Source organism: Drosophila novamexicana, unplaced genomic scaffold (genome assembly GCF_003285875.2).
Source record: "Drosophila novamexicana strain 15010-1031.04,08,12 unplaced genomic scaffold, DnovRS2.1 tig00000689-arrow-pilon, whole genome shotgun sequence".
Lineage (NCBI taxonomy): Eukaryota > Metazoa > Arthropoda > Insecta > Diptera > Drosophilidae > Drosophila > Drosophila novamexicana.
The window spans coordinates 2,387,243-2,412,700 of record NW_020824818.1 but is presented as its reverse complement, the minus strand read 5'-3'; the positions used below and the strand labels follow the sequence as shown (position 1 = coordinate 2,412,700).

The following is a 25,458-nucleotide window of genomic DNA, read 5'->3' as shown; positions in this document are numbered from 1 at the left end:
TCTTTATTCGATGCACTTTAAACATATTTTTGAATAGAAGTGGCGATCAAGATGGTATGGGTAGATTTCAATTTTCCACGGGCGTGCACTTAATGGAAAGTTAATACCTAAGATTTTTAGCACAAAGCCTTCCACGGGCAAAGCCGGGCAATACCCGCTAGTGTAAATATAAAATGAAAGATAATTGATCTGTGCACACTATTCTAGAAGATACACACATTTATGAATGAATTTGCTAAGTCTAGCCCATAAAAACTAAGATATTTGCTCAAACAACGCGATTTCGATATTGTATCCTATCAATTGCTCGGATAACACGGGGAAAGTTATCCGAAAGAAACTCGTACACTGCGCGAGAAACTACGTTCAAAATTCCAATCTCAGACTCCTATAGGTTCGGGACGGGACGGACCTTTAGACGGACAGGGCTAGATCGACTTGGCTATTGACGCTGAAATTTTTTTTCACCTGTTACAAAAAAAAAAAAAACCATGCTACCCTTGTTAGCCAATTTCAATGGGTAAAAGACAAACCAATTTGAATTTGATTTTTAATTGTACGAATATAGTTTGAATATAGTTTTGAATATAGTTTTTTTATCTTATTGTAAACACGCAATCGTTGCGTTCAACAATTTGAAAAAATCTGAATTTATTCCATGCAGAAATAATTATTTAATAATTTATAATTTTAGAATAGTTTCTGCAGATTTCGGAATTGCGAGCGGACATTTATAAATATTTTTAAATTATTTACAAAATTAAATATTTGATCCACTTACCGTTGCTTAATTCACTGAAATCCCCAACTGGCGGAATTTAATCAATAATAACTTTCTGTTGAGCACTTTCACTTTCACTTATTATACCCTTGCAGAGATTATAAATAACATAAACAAAAAAAAAATAAAGATTTTATAACTATCGCTATATAAATATATCTAAAATTAGCTGTTTGTCTGCAAAATGTATGTTATGTTCGTCAGCACGTACATAACTGTTCTTTATTGCTTCTTTACTTTCACTTTCACTTGTTCTCTTTACCTCTTTTCTTTGATGCAATTCACTTACACGCACACATACATATCAAATTGGCTCTGCTTTTTGCTCATGATGAGCAAAGATCTGATCTCCATTAAAGAGAAATAGCAATGCACTGCACTTTATTATACATAAATATGTTTATATGCATATGTATATTACACTGCTTCATATAATACATATTTATGTACCAATTACACTGCACTTTACTTTTCTTTAATTTAACACAGCACATAAAAAAAAAACCAAGCACGGCTCCATTTTTTTTTTGGCGCGCGTCGCGAGCTATTGCCGACCGTGACGGCCCGGGTGCAATTCGACTTGCAGCTTTTACATGTACTTCACTTGCCCGTTTACTAAAATATGGACTTCAATTCGTATATGCATTTATTTATTAATTTATTCACATTTGGCAAAAATATTTGCCTTTTTGTTTGTTACGTTATTGGCGCGACATTAAAGAAGTTAAAGGAACGACAAAAATGAAGCTGGCTCAAAATATCGGAGCGCTGGTTCACAATAGAAACAACAAGTTCCGTAATCTTATCTGCCTATACATTTATATCAGTCTGGCATCTCCAATTTTTGACGTCTGACATTGTTCAACTTGCTATTTGCATATATTTAATGCTACTTATTTTTTCTTTAATTGCCATGCATGTTAGCTTTTCTTTGTTTATAAGCAGTGATCTTTATTAATTTATTGGTTTTGCGCTTGCATTAAAGTAGTTGAAATAAATTATTTCAAATACAATAGTCTGGCAACGGCAACGTATGGCAGCTCACAAGCTGGCTCGAAAATAAACAAATGAGCTAGTCCCAGGTTGAACAGTCTGGCAACTTTAGGAAATAACTGATTTGACAAATGCGCAAATAAAACAATTTAAATATTTTTCGAAAATGCTGCTGGAACGTTTGAAGCGCCTATTAGGTACCACGAGCTGGGCATTATTAGTTAGCTGTGTGTTGTGGTTCCTTCTCCTGGAGCTATATATATTTGCATTTAGTCGTGCCGGCATTGCCTTAAAGGACTATCTGCAGCCGCCATATAAAGAGCGGGTCACGGACTTCGTCGTGGGTACCCGGAATCAGACGTGGGACAATTGGAGCATCGCCGAGCAGATGCATAAGAAAGTTCGTATACACTGCCTGCTGCACTTGACCAATAATCACGAACGGCGCAAGGCAATGCATGTACTGAAAACTTGGGGCGCACGCTGCAATCGGATGCACATTAGCAAAGCGTCGGATGCAGCCAAGGCGTATCGACGCATCGCTAGCACTCAGTACTTGGACTTGGATTGGCTGCTGCATGTGCATGTGGACAGCTATGTGATTATGGAGAACGTGCGTTACAAACTGGCCAGCTATGCGCCAGATCAGTTGATTTACTTTAGCGCATTCCATGCTGCCTATCCCTATGCCCATGTTAGTCTGAGAGATACCACGGATTATATATTCAGTCGTGGTGCACTGCAGCAGCTGCTGCGGGAACATGAGTGTCTGCCCAACAATTTTGCCGCATGTCTGGCCAAAATAGAACAGGGCCCCAACGAGCAGCTCTTCCCGTTTCAGGTGCCAGCCGAGGTATTGCCCTTTACGATGCGCTCTGAGTTTTGGATCTGGCCATACATACACCGTGCAGTCTATACCGAGCAGGTGGGGAAATCAAACACTTCAATATTAAAATCATTTTAACCATTTTTTCTTTAACAGGGCTTTAATAGTAACATGGAGATGCCGATTACTTTTCCCTATGCCACAGCCAATCAGCTGCATGTGATAGAATATTTGCTCTACCATCTGCGTCCCTATGGACACATAAATGGCATGCCAGCACTGCCACCAGACTCAGTTGTTCAGTTACCGGCGCTGTCTGCGGATGACACCGTGGCCAGACAGCTCTACAAGCAGGTGCGCATTCTCTGCGTGCTGCTGACCTATCCGCACAACTACGAGAAAGTAGCCAAGTCAATCCGACAGACCTGGGGACGGCACTGCAATAAGTTAATTGTGTTTAGCAGTCGAAAGCAGAAGAGCACAACGGGAGTGCCCACAGTAGCACTGAACGTCACCGAGGGCTACGATTATCTATGGGGCAAGGCGAAGGCTGCTTTTAAACACGTTTATACACATCATCTGGACGAGGCGGATTGGTTCTTTAAGGCAGACGATGATACATATGCTATAATTGATAATATGCGCTATATGCTGCATACCCATCAGCCCGATAAGCCTGTCTACTTTGGCTGCAAGTTCAAGCCGTATGTCGAGCAGGGCTATATGTCTGGCGGCGCTGGCTACGTGCTCAGCCGGGAGGCAGTGCGTCGTCTGGTCGAGCACGGGCTCAATTCGGGACGATGCAATGAAAATCAAATGGGCACCGAAGATTTTGAAATGGGCCTTTGTTTAAGCAAGTGCAACGTGAGTGCTGGTGATTCCAGAGATCCTAATGGACGACATCGATTTCTGCCACTCACATTGGAGAGCATGATAATACCCGGGAGCTTAGCTAAAGATTTTTGGTTGTATGACTTTGCGTATTACAAATTTAAGGAGGTACGTGGTGTGTTTGTCTTTAAACTTAAATTCAGTATAATGCCAATATAATAATCTTTTTTAAAGGGACTAGAATGCTGTTCAACTTATGCCACAACAATTCACTATGTGGTTTACTATCAGATGTATATGTTTGAATATTTGCTATACAAAATGCATCCATATGGCATTATAATGGGGCACGAGCCGCCTACCCAGAACGTTTCCAGCACTGATACTCACAATGGAAATTAACCAGATATATTTAACATGGTTAAAAAGAAATGAGCCAAACGATTGTACAAGGAGAACATTGGATGAAGTTTCTCTAAACATTTTCATTTTATCCAGTACAACGCATTGACATATATAATTTAATAGATTTGATTAGTCTCTGTCTTTGGCTTAGTTTGCTACAGTCCTTTCAAAACTCCAAATGGGCAACATCCTGAAAATTCCCATCTACAAATATTGGTTCAATTTGCAAAGATTCCTGAGTTCAGCTTAAGCCGAACGCACGCAGTCTATAGATGACATACTCCATCTGATAAAAGCAGCTGGCATCAACACATTGAAATGATATGGCCGACTTTGAACAGCATCCTTCTGTAATCTGTAAAATACAAACAATGACTCAAAGATCACATTAAGTGTTAGTTAGCTTACATTGCTTAAATGGTTTACGAAAAGTGGAAGTCCATGCTCATCGTGGGATTTGCCCGCTACAACGCCCACATTCCGAAAGCAACGTGCAATTTCCACATGCCTAATCCCATAGTTGTGATTGCTGCAGATGCTGCTATTGTCATGTGCCCAAGCCACAAAACGACGCAGGGCCTCACTACTGAATACATTGCCCCCAGCTCCAGACAACGAGCCCTGGAATATGTAAAGAGAATTAAGTTGTAAGTACTTCGTAATGATTTATTTACTAGCTTAGACTTAAAAATATTTCAAAAATATTTATTTATTTTTAGAAGAAGACGCAGAGTTGATAACCATGTCCGTCTGTTTCTAAGAGAACTAGTCTCTCAGTCTTAAGGCTTGAAACTATGCATAGGTCCACGTAGACGGATTGGTCCGTTACATATATGCAAGAACCTATTAATATCAGAAGATTATTTCATATAGTTGCCATAGGAATGCTCGGTGAAAAGTAGGCAAAATATTCTGTTTTTCAATATATATAAATCAAACTCAGCATTTTCGAGCTTCACTATTCCCTCATATCTGAAAAAGGTATTAAATGCGCGGTGTGTCTTTGGGTATATGCTGATTAATTAATTATTAATAAATTACTTTGTTATTGATAATATCCTGGGGTAAATTTAATTTAATCTTAATCGTATGATGAGAAAAAATCATTGATTTATATCATTAAATTCCGATGTCAACTAATTGCAATGGGTGCTATGTATATGATATAGTTATCCGGTTACGTTTAATTATTATTTGATGTTGAAACCTATTGTTAGTACTTAAGCAATATGATGTAATTAGTACTTTTTATCGTTAATTGAAAAGGTTTTTCAAAACCGATAAATATCGATTTCCCCTTCAAGCTTATTGAGCATATTTGTATACCCTTGCAGAGGGTATTATAATTTTGTCGTGAAATGTGTAACGCATAGAAGGAGACATCTCCGAACCTATAAAGTATATATATTCTTGAACAGCATCAACAGCCGAGTCGATAGAGTCATGTCCTTCTCTCCGTCTGTCTGTTTCTATGCGAACTAGTCTCTCAGTTTTAAAGCTATCTTATCATATATATGCAAAATCCTATTAAGATCGGACTACTATATCGAAAACTAGGCTTTTGATTAGGAACCTTTTTTGTTTATCAAGATATCTGGTCCAAACTCGGCATTAACTATTTTCCCTGTGCTTCTTAGATACGGGCAAAGCACTACAAGCATTATGAAATGGTTGGGTCTGCAAGCGTATTAGATCTTCGGCGTGCCGAAGATAGCCTTTTTTCTCGTTGAGCTTAAAAACGCTTGAGTCCCCAACTTTGGCATTCAAATTCGCCATGAGCATACACAGATCAAGTAATATGTTTGGCTTAATGAATCTAATATGAAAATAATTTAAGACTTCTTGCATACTAACCTGCTGCGTATACAACCAGGAAAAGCTATCAAAGTAAATGGGCATCTCTGGCGCGTAGTCGATCAGAAGGTGTTGCAGATTCTCCATGATCACATAGCTGGGAAAAGCCAATGATAAGAGAATAAAGCATTTGATTGGAGTCTCAATTTACGTACGTTTCATCTGTGACCATTAGGAACCAATCGTATTTCTTGTGATAACGATTATGGACATGCTGGAGGTTCGCTCGCGTTCGAGCCCACGAGCTGCTGTCAGTCCGGCTTTTCGCCAGCCCCACAATGCTCAGCTTTGGCTTTCTCGCATGTGGACGTATGAACAGCAGCTTCTGGCAGCGTCTGCCCCAGGTACGTGCTATGTCCTGCTGCCGCTTGCCTTTCGGCTTGAGCGTAATAATGCAGAGTATACGCTGTTCCGTATTGCTGTTGTTTTTGTTGTTGTTATTGTTTGGGTGCATCAGCGAATTGTCTGCATTTGAAACAGTATCTGCAGTAAATTGCTGACTGGCATATAGCTCGTAGAATTCCACTCGGGCCAGCTGCAACAGCTTCGATAAACAGCTGCCACAGATGAGGCCCAGCAGCAGCATCAGTAACAGTTCCAGACGCTGCCGGTGTTGCTTTACAAAATTCATTTTTTTTTTTTTGGTGAGCTTTATCGGCTTGCCGGATCTTTAATACGCGTTTGTGTACTTTTAATACTCTGTAGCCAAATGAAAAAGGAGAGCATATTAGTTGTGCTTTTATGTAACTAGAAACTGCAAACTTTTTTTGTCGAGGGGATTCATTTATAAAAAATTATAGATTATCAGATAAGGAGATTCATCAAAAATAATATATGTAATACAGTTTTACAGCCACCCTTCTAGAGTTACTTCAATTTACTGATAACCTTGCTTATCAATCGCATTTTGAAAAAGTTTTAGAGTCACAGTTTTAGAAGCAGCAAATTTATTTCGTTCGATTATTCTGAGTTTACAGCTCGTAAATCGCATAATTTTTATTCCATTTTAAAAATTACAGTTTTAAAGGAACAGTTTTAGAGTCACTGAATATGATTTATTGTATAAATAAATTGTGTGCTTCAAAGCTGTATTGGTTCTTCAAATGACATAAGTCTATAAATTTACAGTTTTAGACGCACATTTTGATGTTCACTGTCTAAATGCACAGTTTTAGAGTCACTAAATTGTTCAGAAATGTAAAAATCATGGTAGCCTGGTCTGTTGCCGCTTGCATAATGTAAACAGCTGCAAACAGAGTACCGTGCAGTCGGATAGGAATTTCTATTGCAACGTTTTTAAGTTATTTATGCAAATTTAATGTTTATGTTTCTATAGTCAGGGCGCAGTTGTTGTTGCGGCCTATGTATATGGTCGGTTGTTATTGTTGTTGTGATTGTTGAAATACTGAATTAACACATTCTTGTGCACTGACGCAGCAGCCGTAAAGGCAAAAAAAAAAAATAAGAAAAAAAGACAAAACTTGTAAGATGCGGTTGACCTTCAAGCCGGAGCCGCACAAACAGTCGGATGCTCTGCAGAGTGGCCCGCGCGCTGCGCTCTCGTCTGTGCCTGGCGTTGCACCTTTTTGACGTAATTCAATTTGCAATTGCTAAATTGTAAGCTTTTGCTAGCTGTTTGCCGGTTTTTTTCTCCATTTTTTTTTTATATATTTTTTCTTGCTTTTTTTAATGTATAAGCCCGTCACAAATCGCTGCCTCTTCGGCGAGAGGGCGTTCAATTATGCGACGCTCGTTCCGTTTCGTTTTGTTTTGTTTTGTTTATTTGCTTGGAGTCAAGACACACACGTGAAGAATATAAAACAAACGCAGTAAATATCGTACCATATAAACAACTTGGGCAGCGGCTGAGCAGCGCGACGTCGACTTTACGCTTTGACGACAGTTGACAGACTTGCGAGATGTTTTTTTGTTTCTGTGTTGTGTTTTGTACGTGCGCGCTTCGCTCAAACGACACTTGACTTGCGACCAGTGTGACCATAATGCTGAAAGCTCGAGATGAGCAAGCTTTGTGTAAGTGTGACTTGCAAATATTAATGCAAGTAACAGTTGCCCATGGGCACAGTGTGACCACGCAGTCAACATTTCCGTAAACCAGCAAAACATATATGTATTAAGAAAAGTATATTTCTTAATGCTTTTTCAGATATATTTCATGCACAATAAAACTTCTATCCTTGTTAATTCCTACAGGATTTCCTTAGTCAAGATGATTTAAATTGTTTTTAACTTAAGGAAATTTTATGCATATGAAAGCTAATATTTAACTCAAATATTATGTTTTTTTCAAATAAACAAGAGAAATTCCTTGAAGTAACCGATATTTGTTGAAGAAATATGATGTATTACAAGTTTTGGTAGGTAGTTTCCTGTTCTGTTAACTACAAAGAAACAGGTATTATTGTGAAATTTATCAGGTTTATAAGCCAATGAACAAATTATTGTTGTATTCTTTGCTCTCCGAATGGCCATCTGGCATTTCACGCTATACCACTAGGCTATTTAAAATGCACAACAGGTTTCATGATTTTCTCTTTTGACCCTTGGATACATTTTTAAAAACGTGCTTAGAAGTATGTGATGTTTGGGAATAGGGCATAAAAGTTATTTGACAAAATCAGAAAAGTCAACTGTTATGGTTTTGGATCGTAGCACATAAAACTTTCTCAAAAGGTGATTACTCATGTTTATGATTTTTTCTCGGCTGCCTAAAAGTATGCTCTCAATAAAATCGAAGAGCTGTCTAAAACCCCTAAAAATCAATTGTTCATCTCGTTTTTTTTTCTCTCGCATTTGCTGCACATATAATTTAAAATTTATAAAACTAGAAATATGTAAAATATTAGCAGGCAGCACATGAGCTCATTCAGGCATAAAGTCCGCCATTTGTTTGACGTTCATTCGCCGCATTCACATAGCTGTCTCCAGAAACCGATTTTGACGTGGTATCCAAACTCTTCGCAGAGGCCGTTCCCGTGGCTGCAGCAGACACCTTGGCAGCTGGCGAGCGCTCATCCTGCACCAAACCGGGTGCAGCTACCGCCAGCTTCTTCAGGGCATAGGGCACCCGGTTAACGACCGCATTGAAGCCGTGGACATCGTCGGCCGTGTAGGTTACGGTGCGCTTGTAGCCATCGGGATCGATGAGGCTGTAGGAGCCACGCACCACATAGCCATCACGCGTCTCGCGGTGATCCTTGATGTCGCCGGTGCTCTCGTCGTTCACCGCATAGTCAAAGCTATAGCTCGCTGGCGGAAAGACTTCCGGCTGCCGTTGCTCGCGCAGCACAGGCAATGGCAGCGGGAAAAGTGGCGCCGAACCACTGGCAGCATTGGTCACGGCTTCCAAAACCTTCGAATCGGAATCAACCAGCTGGGCGGAGTAATCGTAGCCACTGGGCGTGGCCTGTGAGTTTTGGACATTTGTGTGGGTCGTCTGATAGTTGGTGTGATAATCTTCGCCCGAACTGGATACGTGCTGCTCCAGGGAGTTAATCTCATTTGAGATCGCAGCTGGTTTCACATTATTATTATTGTTGTTGTTGTTATTGTTGCTGTGATAATCGTACTCCGCATGTACAGTCCCAAACAGCGCCAAGGCGAGCAGCAATAACTATTAAGGATACATTTGTATATATATTTTGTATCTTCAAAATACTCCAGCTCACCTTAAAATCCATTTTTGTTGTGATTTCCCTGTTTGTTTGTGCCCACAAATTGTCAGCGAACTGCTTTTTTAAATGACAGTGCTCGGCGTTTTTATACCACATCGCTCGGAATATTACTTAATATGTTACCGTTATTCAATAGCATGCCCATCAATTGCGCCCAATACTATTTTTTTTTTTAAATTGACCAAATGAAGCGATTATACTTTCGTTTTCAATTTTGTGTCAAATTTTGTGCTGCGTAAGCATTTAACAATTGCTTGTCTGGGCTCCCGTCAATGGCAACAAATGAAGACAGAACTGCGACAACCGCAAACATCATCCAATTAACTAGATGAATAAACAATTGATCGATATTCAAATATGCCATGCAATTTGACTGCAAGACTAATCGTAAATGGTTTGATTTATATTAAATTATCAATAAATGCAGAGTGTTAAAATCGAAAATCTTACAAAATTGCTCATTTTTAGACTTGAGCCAAATTACATAAAATTTCTTGTTTTATTTTTGGCATAAATCTCTTGTGATCTGCATATAAAAGATTATTTAGCGACACTGAAAATGCTTCAAGATTTCTGCAATTTGTATATATATTGAAAAAAAACAGAGGTACGCAGTGCAACTGAAATTTTAATCAAAATGTCATGGATTATAAACAAGTGTCGCATTCATCATGCAAATGGCAAAACAAATTATTTAAAGAATAAACACTTAAGCAAGTTTTGCCACAAGCACCAATAATTTGAATTGCATGACAATTGTCTTGTCGTGTGCATGACAAATTCATCATGCAAAAAGAAAGTGCCATGGCAACATTGTGCACATAAGGTCACACTGAAGACGCGCCTAGGGCAGTGTGAACAGTGCGAAGCATCAAACCGGTCGTTTGTTTGTGTGTGGTGGTGTGTGTGTGTTTGTTAAATTATCTGAGTTTTTGCTTGATGTTGGGCATCAAAACAAATCGCGACTGCAGCAATAAGAAATTAGACGTCGCGTCGGGCAGAACACGACACGGCAGGTCGCAACGTTGTCATGACAATGGCCAAAACCCAAACAATGCCCAAGCTGAGGTCCAGCTGGCCGGGCGGCCAATTCCGCGCTCAGCTGCACCTGTTGACCGGCTTCATAGCGGGATTCGTGTGCGCCTTCATGTTGCTTCTCTATATCTACGATGTCCACAATGGCATCAACTGCTGGCCAACCAGCAGCAGCAGCAGCAGCAGCTACGCCTTCGCATCCACGCTGAGAATTGCACAGCAAACCTCGCGGAATTTGGCGCCATCAGCTCGTGTGCTCTGCATGGTGTTGACCTGTCCGGACTATGTGGAGCGCTATGCGCAGCATGTGCACGCCACCTGGGGTCAGCGCTGCAGCAAACTGGTGTTTGTCAGCAGCGAGAACTATGAGCCGCTGGGCGTGGTCCAGGTGGTGGAATCTAATGGCGGCAGCTATGAAGATTTGTGGAATAAGACGCGTGAGGGTTTCCGTCACGTGTGGCTGGAGTATGGCGAGCAGTACGATTGGTTTCTCAAGGCCGACGATGATACGTGAGTACAGCTAGATGCCATTCAAGGGAACTTCTTTATATCTGCCAGCTAGACTCACGAATCCAGCTAGACTCACGAATCCACGACCTTTTAAGGGCGCAAATTTTCATCTTGCACGGTTTTAAAGCTATAAGGCTCAAATCTGGAGGTTAAACTAGCTTTGTCTTCATTTAAAGAAAGAGCCACGCCTCAATGCGCCCACAAATTGCAAAAATGGCATATCCTCACATTACAGTTTGAAAGCCGCTGCCATGCCCTAACAGTTTTAGCTTCACCAGCTCAATTATCAAGAAAACTTTCATTGTGATACGTGTATTGAGCAGTCGGTTATACCCGATTGCAACGTTCTAACTTGTTTTTGTTTGTACACGTTATGTCATTGTTTCATATTTTTACTTTGAAAAAATAACAAGACAGTTTATTTTGTCTTATTCAGCGTTAGTCCAAAAGCAAATAAATTATTTGTTGTTCTCTTTTCGAATCTTTCAAATTATTTTTAATTTCAATATTATTATTTCGTAATTTGTGTTGACGTTTTGACTCCCACCGCTACCCTGTACTTTTGATCTTATCCCATTATTATATTTACAGCTATGTCATCATGGAGAATCTGCGTCACATGCTCAGCGCCTATGATCCCAATATGCCCGTCTATTTCGGATATCAAATGAGACGCTACAATGTGGTAAGTTCTGAACTGCACCTTTTGGTTATTTTTTGTAGCTGCAATAAGCTAAAGCATGCTAATTGATTGCTTATCTCACCTGTTGGACCAAATAAATTTGCATTGCAAATTCCGCTGGTCAGCAAAACATTTATTGACTGACTTCGCAACTAAACGCATCACGGAGCTTAATTTAATTATAACATCTTAGATAAATGCTTTTATTTATTTTGGCCTGGTCCAAACACATTTTTCAATTCGCAAATTATCTTGCGAGAAGCTCTTTTCGTTTATGTGGTATATTGGCTTTTTTGTGGAAGATATATTTATCGCATTTTTTTCGGAGATAGTAAATTATGAATCTATAATTTGAACTCGGAAGAAAACTAGTTGGACTAAGACATAAGAATGATCCAGATAGCCGCCATAATTTAAACGTAAGTTAGGGTTTTTTTAAGGTACGTTAAACAAATTTTAGGAAACAGTTTATTTAAAACTGAGTTAAAGTTATTATAAAATTTGTTTAAATTAACTCCTTATTTAAATTTTGTTTAATATTGAACATTTTAAACAAAAAGTTGACCTATAATATTCGCAAATATTTAACCGATTTTTGTTTGTTTGATTTAACACTCTTCACATTTGTTTCAATTTCCATTATCTTATCTGTGCTAAATTTTCTGAAAGAGTTTGTTTAGGGTATTATAGAACAGATTTCTTGCTAAACATTTTAGGATAGCGAAATGTTTTGATTGCCATGCAAAATGCAAGCTTTATTAGAAATATACTAAATTTGTCGGCCAGAATAACCGGTTCGCACTTCTAGCCGTGATTAAATAATAATAATTTGTTGAAGCCGCTCGTTTAATTGGCTAGCTAATTAAAGAGAACTTCTTTGTTAGACATTATCATTAAAGCCTTGGCACTTGCTGTGCCTGTAACAAAAATAAAAAACGATCAATGATTAATGAATTCATTAAAAACGTGCAACAACAACAATTTGCTAAAACACAAATGGAACTGGCGGCAGTCAATCAACGTTGATGCACTGCCTCGGCGAATGGTCACTTGGCGCGAGGTCGTCGAGGTTTCTTGTCATTTCAATGCAGAGACTCGCGCACGCATCTTGCCCAGGGAAGCCGCGCCTCCAAATGGTTTTTCTTTGTTTGTCTTTTGACATTATTGTGCAAACATTTTGCGTCTGGCAAAGTACAAACTATTGAGCAACACTTGCCTATTCCGCCTTTTTTATAGTTACCCGCAACGCAACGGATCTAACAAGTAGAGACATAGATCAAAAATGTTTTCTATATAAAACCAAAAATAATCATTTTAAAAATTACATTTCTGAATGAATAATACGATAACAATACAATATCTATGAGAAAACAGAATTTAAAAAAAAAAACAAAAAATTCTAAAACTAAAGATAATGTTTCCTTATCATGCATTTAGTTCTAGCATAAATATTTTGATTAAAGAGCTTTACATTTGTATTTCGGGTTTCTATAAGCATATGGCATATTCGAACATAGTACCAAGACACAATATACAATATACTATTTCATCTACCGGCTGATGCATAAACCAAGTTCACAGCACAGCAGGTGGCTAGGTTTTAATAAATTGCATCAAGAAGCCACATTTGTGTTTGATAATTGTTTAAGGCACGTAAACTTTTTGATGGTTTTTCAAATTTGTATGATTTATTACGCCAATTATATTACTGATTGTATTTTTGTAGCTTTTTTTAAAAGGTTTGCTGTCGGCTGTGCATTTCTTTTGTCTTTCAGACAGGCCAATTAGCATATGTTAAATTATTTAATGGGAGAGCTATGGCATATGGAAATTTATGGCGCTCAAGTAATAAATCTATAAATATGCAAAAATACATGCAAGAAACGATCATAAAGTTAGTCTCTAAAAATAGAATAGTTTTGTAAATATTAATTAAATCTAACTAACTGCTTGCAAATGCCAACCGAAATTTATGCCGAAGCTTCACTTGCTCACATTTCATTCAAACTCGTATTTTGAGACACATCATCTTCGTTTATGTAGCAGACGGTCAAATGGCCTTCAAAGCGGCTTAAAACTCTTAACTCAACGTGTAATTGTCACGCTTGATTCGCCATTATGTTAAAAGCCTATGCCATAACTAATTACTTTAACTAACATGGACAAGTCAATGTTTTCGCGCCTTTGATGCCCATTTTCGTGCCATAATTTGTGTTTTGAAATTTCGCCGTTCAAAGGGTGTGGTAAATTATGGTATTTAAAAACTATAATAAAGCTTTAACTAAATGTGGGCTGTGCGTAAATTTAAACAACACTGATACAAAATTTCCAAATGCATGATCAAAATATTTTTGATAATTGGAGATGAATATTTTTTGACTTAAAGTATTCAGTTTCGATTTTTTGTCTCTATTGCTTATTATTATTTTTATCATTAGAAATGAAAAACAGATTTGAGCAAAATTTTGAAAGTTTAAATGCCTTAAGATTGTTACGAAAAATATGTAAAAACTATTGAAGGCTTCGCTTGGGTCAACAATAAATATCTTAAGTCCTTTCATATATATAAATACAAATTATAATGCTTTTCCTAACAAACGAAGTATCTTATTACATAAAGATAGCTCATCGGTTCTTCTTTAAATATAAAATTTCACTAAAAAAGAAATCTCTGTTAAAACAATTTACCTAGTTAAGGTTTAAAGGTTCTGGTTCGGTGTCATACCATATAGAAAAAAAACATATTTACTCGCCTTCGCTTATGTTGCTTTAGCTGGTTGTGGACTTATGGACAGTTCTTCTGCAAGCTTTATAATGTTGCTATAACATTTTCTATGTGATTAATTCCAACTATGATCCCGCCTAGAGTTACATGTCTGGCGGCGCTTCTTACGTGCTCAGTCGCGAGGCACTGCGTCGTTTTATGACGCAGGCTTATGACTCCGGCAAAATCTGTCCGGAGCCTAAAAAAATGGGCATTGAGGATTTCTATATGGGCATTTGCCTGCAAAATGTGGGCGTTCATTTGATAGACTCCGCGCGCGCACTTTCCAAAGAAGACAAGCCAAAGTTTTTTCCACTGGATGTCCAGAGCTATTTGTACAATTTTAATGCCAGTATTCCGGATTGGTTGCGAGAGATGAGCGTCTCGCAAATAGCAACAGTACGTGTGCTGGCCTTTTTTTCAACTAATATTGTGACATTATTTGTGACTCTCTTTAGGGCAACGATTGCTGCTCGAATTACTCCATAGCTTTTCATTATACCAAGCCGGAGCGCATGTATCTATATGAATTTATGCTGTATCATTTGCGAGTCTTTAGTCGCAAGTACGAAGAGCAGCTGCCAGCTCGAATCTCATTTGCCGAAATTTTAGAAATGTTTCCAATGGAAAACAACTCGGAGATCAGAGACTTGACACAAATGCCTGAAAAGCCTGACAATTTTTAAATGTACATATATATGCCTATGTGATTTAAATATTAATAAATTTATATTATAATAAGCATAACAATTTTAATAAGTTCAACTAGTTCAAGTTAAGTTTAAGCTGTCGTTGTTGCTATTGAACTGTATTAAAAAACAAAAGACTTAGGCAACATACTTGTTTGCGCAGCGCGTATAATTTGAGGTATACTTTTAGGCGCAGTATTTGATGGAAAGCTGATGACGGAAAGGCTTCTGCTGAATAATTCACTTATTGCTTATATACGTTCAAAAGTTATTATTGTAGCTACCACATATAAACTGAATTGTAAGAATATAAGCATTTCAAGTTGTTTTATTTGTATTCAAAAAATATATTTTTGTATAATTGTAATCGAAATAAATATATATATTTTGCTGAATATTTATGTCAATGTCGAAAAAAAAGTAATATAATAACTGCAACCCATTGAAATAAAATCTTTTTAAAATAATTTATAAAAAAGAGTCATACTTATCTAAAATAGATAGTCAGATATTAAGTATCTGCCGTAGATAATTTGCAGCATCAATTTAGTTAGTTTTAATAAAGTCTTCAAGGCTTTAGTCTCTGTTCGATTACATTACTATATATTGAATTTAATTATATATTTGAAAAAAAAAAAAACAATTTAAAATATTTTTTACAATAAGCCATAAATGTTTATATATATTTAGTATGTGTCACATGCTTTTCATATATTTTTTCTTGTACAATTTATTGCATTTACCTTGCGGCTGTAGTATTTAATTAATTGTGCAGCTAATAAATGTGCAACAAGCTGTAAATGAATCATTTTTATTGATAGATTTAAACACAAATGCTAAAATCCTTCAGCGTGGCGCATTCTTGCATGAAGGGTTTTTCATTGCCAAAGTCAATGCCTCTGCCCCGATGGGCCTTGCCAACTGGCCCACAATGTGTTGGCCAAGTGCAGTTTATTAAGGCCAGAATCACGTACGCATGCGCACCATTTCTCACTTGATTGAGATGTTTCGAGCGGCCTTTTATGGCGAAATTGCATTAGATATATCGCATGTATATATATCGCACATGTATATTCGATTTATATTGGTGCAGCGTGTGAATTAATAAGTGAAAGGGAACGCTCGGCTTTGCCTAGTTACTATAGTTAGGCATGAGCTCAGTCTGTTAATGAATCTCTTAATTCGTATCATTGAACATAAAAGCGTTTTGTGCACGGTGCACACCTGCCTGTGGGAATGGCACCTGGCAACCACAAGCCTAAATCATTTCATAATCTATATATTATAACATTTCAATGGGTAATTAACTTTTATTTAATAATGTGCAACACATTAGTAAAGCCGTTTTCGACTACGCTGAGATTAATATAAGTAGTAATATATGTAGAATAGTTAAAGCAAACTTGTTGTTGTTAGTTCTTTTAGGTGCAGTGCATATAATCATATGCTGGCAGCCAGATTTATTGACAATGTTGCTTATTTATTATTTTTAAGTGTAATACGACTTTATACTCTGCGTGATTCCAATACTTTAGTATCTACTTCTTAGATAAAGATTTTAATTTTGTGGACTATTCTATTTATTTGGGGTAACATCTTGTTATTATTAATATAATTGCAATTATTATTACTAATATTATTATATTTATTATTATTATTGTTAATAATATTGTTAATAGTATTATTATAACTATTATTATTATAAATTTTATTATTATTATTTTTATCCATTTTATTTTTATTTCCATTGCTTTTAATTTTATAATTATTATTATTATATTTATCACTATTATTACTTTTGTTATAAATTCTCTTAATTATGTTCGTACATAATGCCAGCTTAAAATTAGTTACATATGTATTTGTTCAATTAAATTTATTGCTATAAAGTAATGGTGAAAACATAGTTAGCTTTGTTTTGAGCAGTTATGTTATCTTATCTTTCCTCAATAAATTCCATTGAACAAAACTGCGTGTTACGAAAATTTCTTGTAATCAAAGATTTTTCTCAATTTCGTCTGTTTAAAGTGTTATTTATTTAATAAAGAAGTATTTTTGTATTTTTTTAAATTTTAAATTTGATACTTTTATGAAAGTACCTGTTGCCAAGCTGTTTGGATTCGAACTTAGCACGAATAACGCACACCTGATACTTTAGTTTTTTTTTTGTTATTATCTATCAATATGTTTATGCTTTGAGTTGTGTTTACCTTTTTGGCAGCGACATTTTAATTGACAATTTGAAATTGCAATTGCAAGAACTGCCGTCAATCGAGTTGACTCAGTTTATGAGAGACGCACTCACAGAAACTGTTTACTAACAAGCCGAGCAAACAGCTACCGTTTGTAAGCTGCTGCTAGTTAGTTAACTTAACTAAGTACGTTAGCTAGTTGTTTTTGTTATTATATTTTGTTTGTCAGCCAGCCGCTGCCTCTAAGCATTCCAACGGCCGTCAGACGGTGCGTATGCGCAATGTGGAGCGCCATGGCAACGGCGCGTGTTCCATTTTGTGCCGACACACGCTACACAAAGTGGGTTAAAATGTTGTTGCTGTTGCTCTTGTTATTGTCACCTGTCTGATTAATATTTCATGAATATATATATATATATATACATATATAGTTTTTTTATAATAAAATTGTGCGTCGAGTCATGGCATGTAGTTGGGAGCATTCGCTGTGCGCACTCGTGACCTTCGCCGTTGTCAAATGCGAGCTGCGAGCTGTGAACTGCGTCGCTCTCGATTTGCAAGACATTCAAAAATTGTAAGTGCTGCTAAAAAAAAAAAAAAACAAAAATAATAATAAAAAATTAAATCCAAATTGAAATTGCATTCAATTCAAAATCGAAACCATAAAAAATCGCTTACCCAGCCAGCTATGCCTGGCTGCTGCTTTTGTTGTTGCGCAAATAATTTGATTTTAATTTTTTTTTTCTGTCTTTTATCTTTTGCGTCAATTGCTCTGGCCACGCACTTATTTTGTTGTGAAAGTTGTTAAAAATATTTTTTGCTCGCCTTAATTAATTAATAAATAATACCGTAACAAGTTGTATTTCTCTCTCTCTCTCAAATTTTTATCTCTATATAGATTGCCGATAAATCTTGGCAATTTATTATACCCTTCACTTTTCGTGTCAAGCGTACTGCAAAAGAAAAAATACCACAATCTGAAGTTTTTTCTTTTTCCCAGAGTTTATTCTTGAGTTCTCTGTGCGTAGTTTGTGGTTCAAGTTTTTGCTGACACTCGAGGATTGGTATGCCATAATTAGCGCAATGTCGTGAATACAGCCTGATCTGAGGGCTGGGCTATTGGTAACTTCTCAGCTATAATTGGAGTCGATTTATTTTTGGATAACAAGTTCAAGACGAGTTGGAATAATTTGGGGGGAGTGACAAACATAAAAGTGTATATAAATAAATAGATGAGCGCAATCATAAAAAGATGTTTTGATTGAAGGACTTGTTAATAAGCGGAGATGAGATATAAATAAAAGACATTAGGCCAGATATTTCTGCACTACTATCGAATACTCTATAGCAATGACTTTTCGCTTGTTTTATAAAATAAAAATTAAACTATTAGAATATTATGTTTAGCTACAAAATGGAAGAAAAAGTATATTCGAGAAAAAATGTAAAATTATCGATTGGTTACGAATATCAATGTTGTCAATGGAGCTGCTATCGATAGCATGATGAGAAATCAATAAACAAAAATCGTAAAAATTAATAAATTGATGAAAATTAATAAAATATAGAAAAGTTTAAAATAACTGTGCAGCCTAAATACCTAGAGACTGGTGTGTTAATGCTATAGATAAGAAAATATAAACATAGAATAGACATAGATATAGATTCAAGTATCTTTAAATTGTAACAGGCAGAAGGAAGCATCTCCGACCCCATAAAGTATATATATTCTTGATCAGCACCAATAGCCGAGTCGATCTAGCCATGCTCGTCTGTCTGTCTGTTCGTCTGTCCGTCCGTATGTATGAACGCAAGGATCTCAGAACCTATAAGAGCTAGATACTTAAAATGTAGATGCTCCTAGTTCCCGCGCAGACCGAGTTTGTTTCCGATAATCGATAACTTGCTCCGTTTCCAAGCAATCGATAAAAATCGATATCGATATCCTGTTTTTTGGGCAATTTTGGTAAATAATAAGAACTAGAGTCACCAAACTTCACATATAGCTTCAAAAATAGAATATATATATGCATTTGATGTTGGAAGAAGAGGGTTCAGGGTATCCCCTAGTCGGGAGCTCCCAACTAGAACCTCTTACTTGTTTTTTTCATATTTTCTTTAAATTCAATGCATGCTTATCGATTTCATTCATCTCGATATCTGCGATTGTCACCCTGTTGGCCAAAGTTCATGCCTCTCAATTCAATCATTATTTCAGACAGACATTTACGGATAATGTAAAGACGATATTTTATGTCAATTTTTCTATGAGTATGTCAACAGCTTTTTTTTGTTCTGTGGTGTCCCTCCTCGGGCCGCTATCGCCCCCCTCGCCTGCTGCATGCATATGCATGCTGTGCAGCTGTGCACATTAAAATCAATTAAAATTCTTATTTATCTTCTATTCTCGATGCGCCTAACAAGTGCAGCCTGCTCCGAGCGCATCTATAAATATTTATTAATGTTCGAACGTTCAAAAAATCAGCTGCTAAGCAAAAAAAAAAAAAAAATAGATATATATATTTAATATAGACGCTGACTGCACACGCATTGAAATTGCAAGACATTCTTGAAGCTAAAGTGCACTTGAAAAAGAAGAAATAATAATAATCATTTATATGTATAGTTAGTCTATACGATACGTATGGGAATTGTTTCAAGCTGCGTTCGCAAAAAATAAAAACAAAGTATTTCATGTTGAATTGCTATTAAAAGAAACATACACACATAAGTTTAGCACTCGCTAGATAAGTAATTAAATTAATTAATTTTTATATGCTGCCAATACTCAATTCATGCCAATAGCTCGACTCAAAATTAGTTAAGCAGAGGCCTTCCACTCGAGCGTTCATATCTCATATTGAGTTAAGATCGTCTAAAGTCGATTTGTATCTGAGCAGCTGCTGTTTTTGGTCAATTCAATTGAGCATAAACTATTTATGACACATACTCGATTAGCGAAATCCTAATAAAATGATATAATTGGGTACATTAAACGCTCGCAATAAGAAGTTACAAATATTTGAAATTTGAGAGAATGTTCTTTTTACTATATTAAAATATATGGAGTTTTTTACAATCCAACCAAAAAGTTTAATTCAACGAACAATTTAGTTTCTTTTGTAACTATACGAAAAAAGAAGGTCACGATAAATTAAATCAATTCCATTTTTAACGAAATTCTACTTCGTGTTTCAAGTATAATTCGTACTGGAATGTTCTTATATCATATATTCAAATATTCTTAAAATAACTCAAAAATACTAGACTTGAGGCAAAAAATCCTATTTTAACAACCAAAAGTACTTAAACTCCAATAAAACTCACATTTTAGGAACTAACTTGCAACTGAATCATTTTAAGTTAAATTAAAAAAAAAACCCAGGTCTGTTTTATCTTAAGATCATTAGATAAATATTAATATAATATATACTCCCCCATCGCAAATTATTAGATAACTGAAAAACATGGAGCTAACTAACTATATCACTTTTTTTTGGTATATATTAATTTATTAAATTACTTTTTATTTGATTTAGTGTAGTTTATTTGTTTCTATAAATCTATAAAATAACAAGATTCGGTAAATTAAAATTTTTTTTATTTAATTATTGATGTAAAATTAAAAAAAAAACACTGTGCAAACATAACTTTGGCAGATTATTAAAAGACTTAAAATCGATCAAATTAGTAACTATTCCAACCTTATAAGTAATGATTATTTTAGTAGTTAGTAATAATTACTTAAATATTGAGTATTTATTTTTTTTTGTATTAATTAATTTACATATGTTTAGTTAGTTAAAGCGTTCGTTATAGATTTACAAATACCACTGCCTAAGATATTATTTCATTCCTAATCTAAAGATTCTTGTTGTTCTGTTAATGATTAGGATTCACTTATTTCTCTTTAAATCCGTACATTTAGACAACTACCATCGAAAAAGTCCAAAAATGATAAAAGACTCAGATTTGTATGCAAATCTAATGGCCAAAGGGGCTAGCTAAAAAAGCGGAATCATAAATCTTCATAAACAAGCCGTTAACAATATTAAGAACTCATAAAAACTGAAATATTGTAGCATATTTATATAGCAAACAGCTGATGGCGACTGCATTCATTGACTTTGACTGCTCAATTAGCCGAAGAGTGTGGTGGGCACTCTCTTAGCGCGGATGAACGGTCGATTGACTGAAGATGCTCACTCTTCAGGCTTGCAGCCGCCTGCTCTTTGCACAGATCCGGTAATGCGGGCACTCTTTGGAATGCTAACGTATTGGAAATGCCCATGCGCATTACTGGCATATGTTTGTGTTCCTGTGGGAAACATTGACATGACAATGATTAATAAGACCCGTTGCCATGTCGAATATGACGGAACTCATTTAGAAACGGACCTGTAGACGGAGATCGAGCGCACAAGCGAAATGGAGCATAAGCTATTTTAGGTGCGGAGTGGGGATAGAAACAGATAAGTAACACAGTGAGAGAGAGAGAGAGAGAGAGAGCGAAGTCGTGCGCAAGTGAGAGAGACGAGGCAGCGACGCTGTCTTCAACCGGTTTCGTCGATGAGCGGGGCTTCAGGGGGGAATTGGCAGAATTTGGTGTGCTCCCTAGCCCAGCTGAGGTGCCTGGCACCAGCTGTGTTTTTAGTACTCAACGAACTCTTGGCCGCTGCGGACGTTTGGCGCTTCCTTGCTGCATGGGCAAACTTGGTGAGCGCGACGTGGGACGAGCGACGAATGCTCGTAGTGAGAGTGAATGTAAACGTGTCGCGCATGCGTCGACGTCTTCAATTGTTGCTGTTGCTGCTTCGTTCGGTTCGGTTCGGTTTGGTTCGGTTTGGTTCGGTTTCGTCTTCACCGTTATTATAATTTGTGTGCTGTGGGTTTTATCTATGCAAAGTGACAAGCGAAGTTATGTGATGGCAAATTGTTGAAATTGTTTGTCGAAAATAGCAAATAGGAAGGAAAAACAAGAAATAAGAAACAAAAAAGCAGCTACTCCACCCGCTGCAATGTTTTTAAATAGACTCTAAGTCGTCTGTTGTTGTTGTTGCTTCTTTTTTTTTTTGATTTTGTGCTGTTGCTTTTTTGGGTCGCCGTTTCATTGGTTCGCCATCTCTTTTGCGCACACGCAAATTCGTCGTCTTCGCGGCGTCTTTTTGCCTCTGCTTTGTTCGCTTTGAGCGTCGTCTTCTTGTCTTTTGCTTATGTTCGTTTTCGTTCATGAATATAATTTATTTTCGTGTTTATTTCTGCGGCTGCTGCGGCTGCTGCGGCTTCTTCTTCTTTTAGCAGCACCTCTCTTCACAGCACATCTTCCCACTCTCCGCCTGTTAAATGCAGCAACAACTACAACACAAACTTGGGCGAACACACACACATACACTCACAATAAACAACAACAACATACAATATTGGCTTGTTGCTTGCGCAATTTTTGCGCTAAAAAAAAAAAACAATAAAAATTATTACTGAAACCAAAAATAAATTCCAAGATCGAAAATAAATAAGCGGAAGTCCGACAAGTAACGGTAAAATGTGTGCAAAAGCATAAATGCTCAAAATAATTTCGAAAAATAAATGAAATGAAAGTTTTAAGAGACGCAAAGCTTATGAACCAAGTCGTTGCGTGTGTCTCGCGGAGATTTGCATACGAATTATTAAAAAAACTAGTTGAATGTAACTCCCCTCCATATTCCCATGGCCTTTAAAGAGTATATAGCAACTCGTAAAGCCGTTGACTAGAATTTATACGGTTGCCACGCGAATAAAAACTGGGCGGGGTAGGGCTTTGCGGGAATTTCAGTCTATTGGTGTCATGAGCTCAAGAACTTTGTACGAAATTAATCCAATATTAAATTAAATTCATGTAAATAAACTGGGCGGGGTAGGGCTTTGCGGGAATTTCAGTCTATTGGTGTCATGAGCTCAAGAACTTTGTACGAAATTAATCCAATATTAAATTAAATTCATGTAAATAAATCATGTAAAGATCTGTGAAAAGTACCCAACACTTACAAAAAATATCCAGAAGTGTAGAAAAACTGTTGAAGGAAGGTACAACAAGGTGGGAAGGTAAAAACTTGCGGGCTTAGATTGTTGATTTATATATAAATGTTATATTATTCGAAAAGGTCTTATTTGCTATACGATAATCTAAAACATTTTAGTCTAGAAAGTGTGTCATGCCAATGTTGCCTGTATCTGTAAAACGAAGATATATATAATCTGTTTCCCGGATTGGAATTCATATATTCCCTGTGTCTAGTGATCCATGAGAATTTGTCGATAAAAAACTGAAATGTATCAAAAAGGCTGATTAAAAACTTATAAAAAATGCTAAAATTGCCCCTATTTGAATATTCACACTTTTGACTAAGGACAGATTTGACGTAAGGTGACAACACTGTTTTTTTTTTTCAAATTTCCTTGGCTCTTTATTTTCCCAGCTTTTGGTCTATTTCTGTTTCTACCTGTTTCCCGGATTGAAATTCATATATTCCCTGTGATCCATGAGAATTTGTGGATTCAAAACTGAAATGTATCAAAAAGGCTGATTAAAAACTTATGAAAAATGCTAAAATTGAATATTCGCACTTTTGACTAAGGACAGATTTGACGTAAGGTGACAACACTGTTTTTTTTTTTTCAAATTTCCTTGGCTCTTTATTTTCCCAGCTTTTGCTCCATTTTTGCAATAGTTGGTAATTACCATGGCGGCGCTCTGGGGCGTAAATGCCCAAAAATTATTCCACCTTTGTGTGCTTGGGTCCAAAACCGCATAATTTGTCTATGCATTCCATCACAATTATGGCTTTCAACTCTTCCACGCTTTCTTGCATTTCTATTACTCCACCCCCCTCGCCCACGCTCTGCTCTGGCACTCTCTTTATCCGCTCTTAACAATTTCTAAGCAAATGCCACCGTGGAGATGTATCGCATAGAGTTTAGCCATACGACTCTTTTGGGCGTCTCTTTGGCTTTATGACTTTGTTGTTGTTGTTTTAATGGAATTGTTAATTGTTTGCAATTGTGCAATGGTTTTTTATTGCTTCGCTATGTTTATGTTGGTTTTTTTTTTTTTTTTTGTATTTTCGGCTTCTTTCTCGACGTCTCCGACTATTGTCGATTATGACTAATGGACGTTTGTCGGTTTTGTTTGTAAGCCCGCAGAAGGTCAATTGTTTTGTGGGTAATTCCATATGTATATGTGTAGACATATATACATATACACTCATGTAAGTCTCGATTTTTCGCGCTCATTGCGGCTTGACTTGCCGTTTATTTTGTTGTACACATTGCATTTAATAAACGCGCTTTTTTATCTGCTTTACTTTATGCAATATAATTAATTTGAAACATTAACGAACCATTTCGTCATTTACTTGAGTCTTTTGTGTCTGCGGTTTTTGTTGTTTCCTCTATTGTTAATGCCATTCCATTATCAAATATAATGCACCTTAATACTGTCCAATATTTTTGGCTAAGTGCTATTTAATGCAGCTTTGGCTTTGAACAAATTGTGCCAAATTTGTTGTTTGATTCGTATCAACATGTCTTAAAGGTATGAATGTCTTCTTGACGATATTTCCCTTGATATTTTCATACACTGATAAAGAACCTCTTCCTAATTCTATCGCATTCACTTCTGCGAGTGGAATTGCAGAAAGCTTCGTCTTGGTCCGGACTTTGTTATATTATTTTGTTGAGGTTGGCGTCAGAAATGTTCTCAATACCATTTGTTATACCAACTCGCAAACTCGCTTAACTTCTGGCTCCCCCCAATTCCCCCGGTTAAATTAAGCTAAACAGCTTGAGCAACATTTTCAAACCCGAAAACGTAACAGTATCTTTTGATAGAGATCCATTAGAAACAAAAGCCAATTCATTAAGTTGTATGCAAATTTCTGGCAAGCAACAAAAAATCTTTAAAAAAAATAAATATACGTGAATTCCGTAACGGTATAAGTTATTAAACTAAATAAAAACCCGAGTGACCAAATGTTTACTAAGAACGTCCGGCCTTAAAAACATAAAATTAAATATATTATGAATCAGAAAGTATCTCATTTGCAGTGCTACGTAATAACTGGCCAGAAAAGATGAGCAAACGTTGAAAGTAAGCCAATGTGGCGTGTGATAATACAAATCGAATCGTATATAATGCAAAATTGAGACGCCTCCAGCGATCCAATCGA

The 25,458-nt window shown here is 36.6% G+C and overlaps 5 protein-coding genes across 5 annotated transcripts in view; 3 read left to right on the top strand and 2 right to left on the bottom strand.

The window, feature by feature from the left end:
• Positions 1-1,716: 1,716 nt before the first annotated feature.
• On the top strand, positions 1,717-3,849 carry LOC115763069. Its single transcript, XM_030705498.1, has 3 exons — positions 1,717-2,699; positions 2,757-3,599; positions 3,666-3,849. The coding sequence occupies exons 1-3, from the start codon at positions 1,941-1,943 to the stop codon at positions 3,831-3,833; spliced, it is 1,770 nt and encodes a 589-aa protein (XP_030561358.1). The 5' UTR covers positions 1,717-1,940; the 3' UTR covers positions 3,834-3,849.
• Positions 3,850-3,854: 5 nt separating this feature from the next.
• LOC115763070 (glycoprotein-N-acetylgalactosamine 3-beta-galactosyltransferase 1-like) lies at positions 3,855-7,614 on the bottom strand. The gene is made up of 5 exons (XM_030705499.1): positions 7,533-7,614; positions 5,846-6,389; positions 5,691-5,787; positions 4,245-4,457; positions 3,855-4,191 (listed from the first exon to the last, which is right to left on the bottom strand). The coding sequence occupies exons 2-5, from the start codon at positions 6,319-6,321 to the stop codon at positions 4,078-4,080; spliced, it is 900 nt and encodes a 299-aa protein (XP_030561359.1). The 5' UTR covers positions 6,322-6,389; positions 7,533-7,614; the 3' UTR covers positions 3,855-4,077.
• Positions 7,615-8,574: 960 nt separating this feature from the next.
• On the bottom strand, positions 8,575-9,388 carry LOC115763272. Its single transcript, XM_030705750.1, has 2 exons — positions 9,377-9,388; positions 8,575-9,321 (listed from the first exon to the last, which is right to left on the bottom strand). Exons 1-2 carry the CDS (start codon positions 9,386-9,388, stop codon positions 8,575-8,577), a joined length of 759 nt encoding a protein of 252 aa, XP_030561610.1.
• A 1,030-nt stretch (positions 9,389-10,418) lies between these two features.
• LOC115763271 (glycoprotein-N-acetylgalactosamine 3-beta-galactosyltransferase 1) lies at positions 10,419-15,059 on the top strand. The gene is made up of 4 exons (XM_030705749.1): positions 10,419-10,927; positions 11,519-11,612; positions 14,476-14,772; positions 14,832-15,059. Exons 1-4 carry the CDS (start codon positions 10,419-10,421, stop codon positions 15,057-15,059), a joined length of 1,128 nt encoding a protein of 375 aa, XP_030561609.1.
• Positions 11,542-25,458, top strand: part of LOC115763068 (dual oxidase) — a 28,280-nt gene continuing 14,363 nt past the window's right edge. The window contains exon 1 of the mRNA XM_030705496.1: positions 11,542-11,612. The gene's annotated coding sequence lies outside the window, so the exon portion shown is untranslated. The remainder of the gene's footprint in view (positions 11,613-25,458) is intronic.